Genomic DNA, 2,762 nt, shown 5'->3' on the forward strand with positions numbered 1-2,762 from the left:
ATGTCTGTACATACACATATATACAGCTCGAGAGGCGCCGAGAGCCCCAAGAGCGCGAGTAAAAATAAGGAGAAAGCTTTCCCTAAATATAGGTGGGTGGATATTTGTGCCCACATGTATTCTGGATATATATCTACATAGCAATGGATTTGGGCACGCACACACACACACACGCACGCACCCGCACAGGAGCTACCCGGGCAGCGTGTCTCGGCTATCGGGATAGCGCAGTAATCGCAATAATATTTTACAGCCTGGAGCTCTGTCTTCGCAGAAGAGAGAGCGCCGGTGCAGAGGCGAGCAACTTCGGCGGTGGCGGTGGGTTTGCTTTGGTTTTTAAAGCCGGTTGGCAAAGTGCGGGGCTTAGATGGAGATGATAAAGGAAGAGTTACCTTTGTTACTGTTTTCCTTCAGCTGGGAGGAAGTCAGGCTGGCTGGGGAGCGGAGCGCGGAGCAGCCCACCTCCACATCACTGTTCATATCTGCCTCTTGAGCAACTTCGGAATAAAGGCTGATTTTCTTCCTGCTTTCCGACGGCGGGATTTCGGAGGAGACGGTGCTTTCACTGCTCGGATGCTGAAGATTGAATAAAGTGTCTATTTCAAATTTGCCTTTGGCGGAGATGTCCCCTATAGCGCTGTGCAGGGAGGCGGCAGTCAGTCTCGGGCTGAGGCGACCACTGTGCGGAGAATTTTCAAGGGCCTCCAGCACCGCATTTCCAGCTGAGTCTGACAAATTCGAGAGCCTTTTGCCAGCTGTAGGGCTGTGCAGCCCTCTCTCCATCAGGATCATCTCTTTTCTTATTCTTTCCATCATCTCAGCTTTATAAAAAATGTCAAAGTTGCAGGGCTGGTCCTGTACTAATGATGAGCTGCAGCAGGGGCTAATTCACATTCAGCCCGGCAAGTGTCTCTAAATATTATTATCTCTTTTTGAGGGAGGCGTAAAAATTGTGGGATGCCAAAGCGAGGGAATGACTGGTCAAAATGACCCATACATCCTTTCTAGCCCGAAATGTCATTCATCAAAAAGTGGTGCTCGTCATTAAGGTACGAATGACGCTGTTCGAATAATCATTTATTGTAACAGGTTTATAAGCAAATAAATACAAGCTCCTGTCAGTGGATAATGAAGGCGGCTTCAGAGCAGACAAATATATCCAGGTGGAAAGAAAGAAAGACAAGAAGTGAGGAGTAAAGCTCTTGTCCTTAGCTTGATCAGATCTTGCTTGAATTGCTCTGGGGTTTGGCCTCTGGGGTGGAATTGACAGTCTGATTAATAAAATGAGCTGTGCAACATTTCCCCCTTCATTTAGGTGCATCATTATGCTCTGATTTTTGTTTTGTTGCCTTTTAGGTCCTAATGATGCAGCTTCTTTCTCATTTGTCCTCGGACAGAACTACATGCTAAATATTAGATAATGCTTTTATTTATTATTATTTCTAAGGCGGATTTTAGATCACAACGCGAGGAAATGCTGGAAGAGGACCAGAGGACCGAGACCCTCCTGCCGCTGATACCTCTTTACTTTTTCCTCCCATTTCCAGACTGCATTAGTACTTCTATTTAGGAATTTGCACTGACACCCCCACGCACCCCCTCACACGCGCAAACCTTATACCCAGACTGTGTAAGACCGCTGATGCCGGCACGCACCGATTCGAGTGCACCTACAGCACTTGCCTGGAAACTAAAATATTTATTATAATCTTAATATACTGTAATTCTAACATATTTTTCTTCGTTGCGTCCTTAAATACGATCTCCTTTTTACTTTCTATAATCCTGCTTATCGGCGAAGCTAGCCTGCTATTTTTCTCCCCCCTGGGACAATACTGGCTGTAGTACTGTGGGGAGGAAATAACCGAAGAGCATTAAATGCATTCGTGATTTAAAACACTCCGCGGCCGTGCCATTTCATCCTCCCGGCAGGTTTCTCTCCAGTCCTCCGCTTCTTCCCTCCCCACCGCCAATAAAGTATACGCATTTAGAAATTAAAAATAATAATATAAATAAGTGATGGGGGTTTATCGCCTACAGGCTTCGAGCTAGCAGAGACGTCACCTTTAGCACCCTCTCTCCAAAGTTACCTGTGGCTCAGTGAGCTCATCCCTCCGCTCTTTGCCGGGTGCTGCGGGGCGCAGCGTCGCCGCGCTGCAGGGGACACGGGCTGCCGCGCTCGGCAGACGTGACAGTCGGAAAGTCTCCCTTCAGTGATAACTTTGCTAGTAATAATGACGCTGATGGCAACCATTTAAACGAAGATAAATCCTTTGTCGTTAGCATCTCTGGAGTGCTCTTCGATAGCTGCCCAACCTTTATTCTCGCCGTGATTTTTTTTCACCCACATCATCTAGTATTTAGACCCTGGGAATCTGAGTTTCATCGCCCGGAGAAACACCCCAATGTTTCCTGTGATTTTTTGCGAGGAGAGCTGTTCCTGCTCATGTTAGTCACACACATCTCCTAAGCTCTTGTGCTCTTGCGCATGATTCATAGCTCGAAAATGGGATACTTGTCAGATTTTTTTTTTAATAACGTGTTAAAGTCTCCCTAAACATTCCACCAAATATGTAGGAAACATTCTAGGCGTTGTTTGCAAAATCCAGCCTTCCATTAGTGAGCGTTTTATGTCAGCCCTTTGAAATGTGAATTTAGACTGCAGTGTGGTGTCTTGCGTTTTACAGCCCCAAAAACCAGACAAAAGTAAATATCAACTTTTCCTCGCCCGCGGGCGCGGCGGCGGAGCGGGCCGATGCGGA

At 46.8% G+C, this 2,762-nt stretch overlaps 1 protein-coding gene across 1 annotated transcript; it reads right to left on the reverse strand.

The window, feature by feature from the left end:
* Positions 1-363: 363 nt before the first annotated feature.
* Positions 364-1,004, reverse strand: LOC104084269 (homeobox even-skipped homolog protein 2-like; the record flags this gene model as incomplete). Its single annotated transcript, XM_009588029.1, has 2 exons — positions 364-871; positions 930-1,004. Coding segments are annotated over 2 exons (583 nt in total), but the record flags the coding sequence as incomplete, so codon positions are not given.
* Between the last annotated feature and the right edge of the window lie 1,758 nt (positions 1,005-2,762).

This window comes from Fulmarus glacialis, unplaced genomic scaffold, assembly GCF_000690835.1.
Source record: "Fulmarus glacialis isolate BGI_N327 unplaced genomic scaffold, ASM69083v1 scaffold38520, whole genome shotgun sequence".
Classification (NCBI taxonomy): Eukaryota; Metazoa; Chordata; class Aves; order Procellariiformes; family Procellariidae; genus Fulmarus; species Fulmarus glacialis.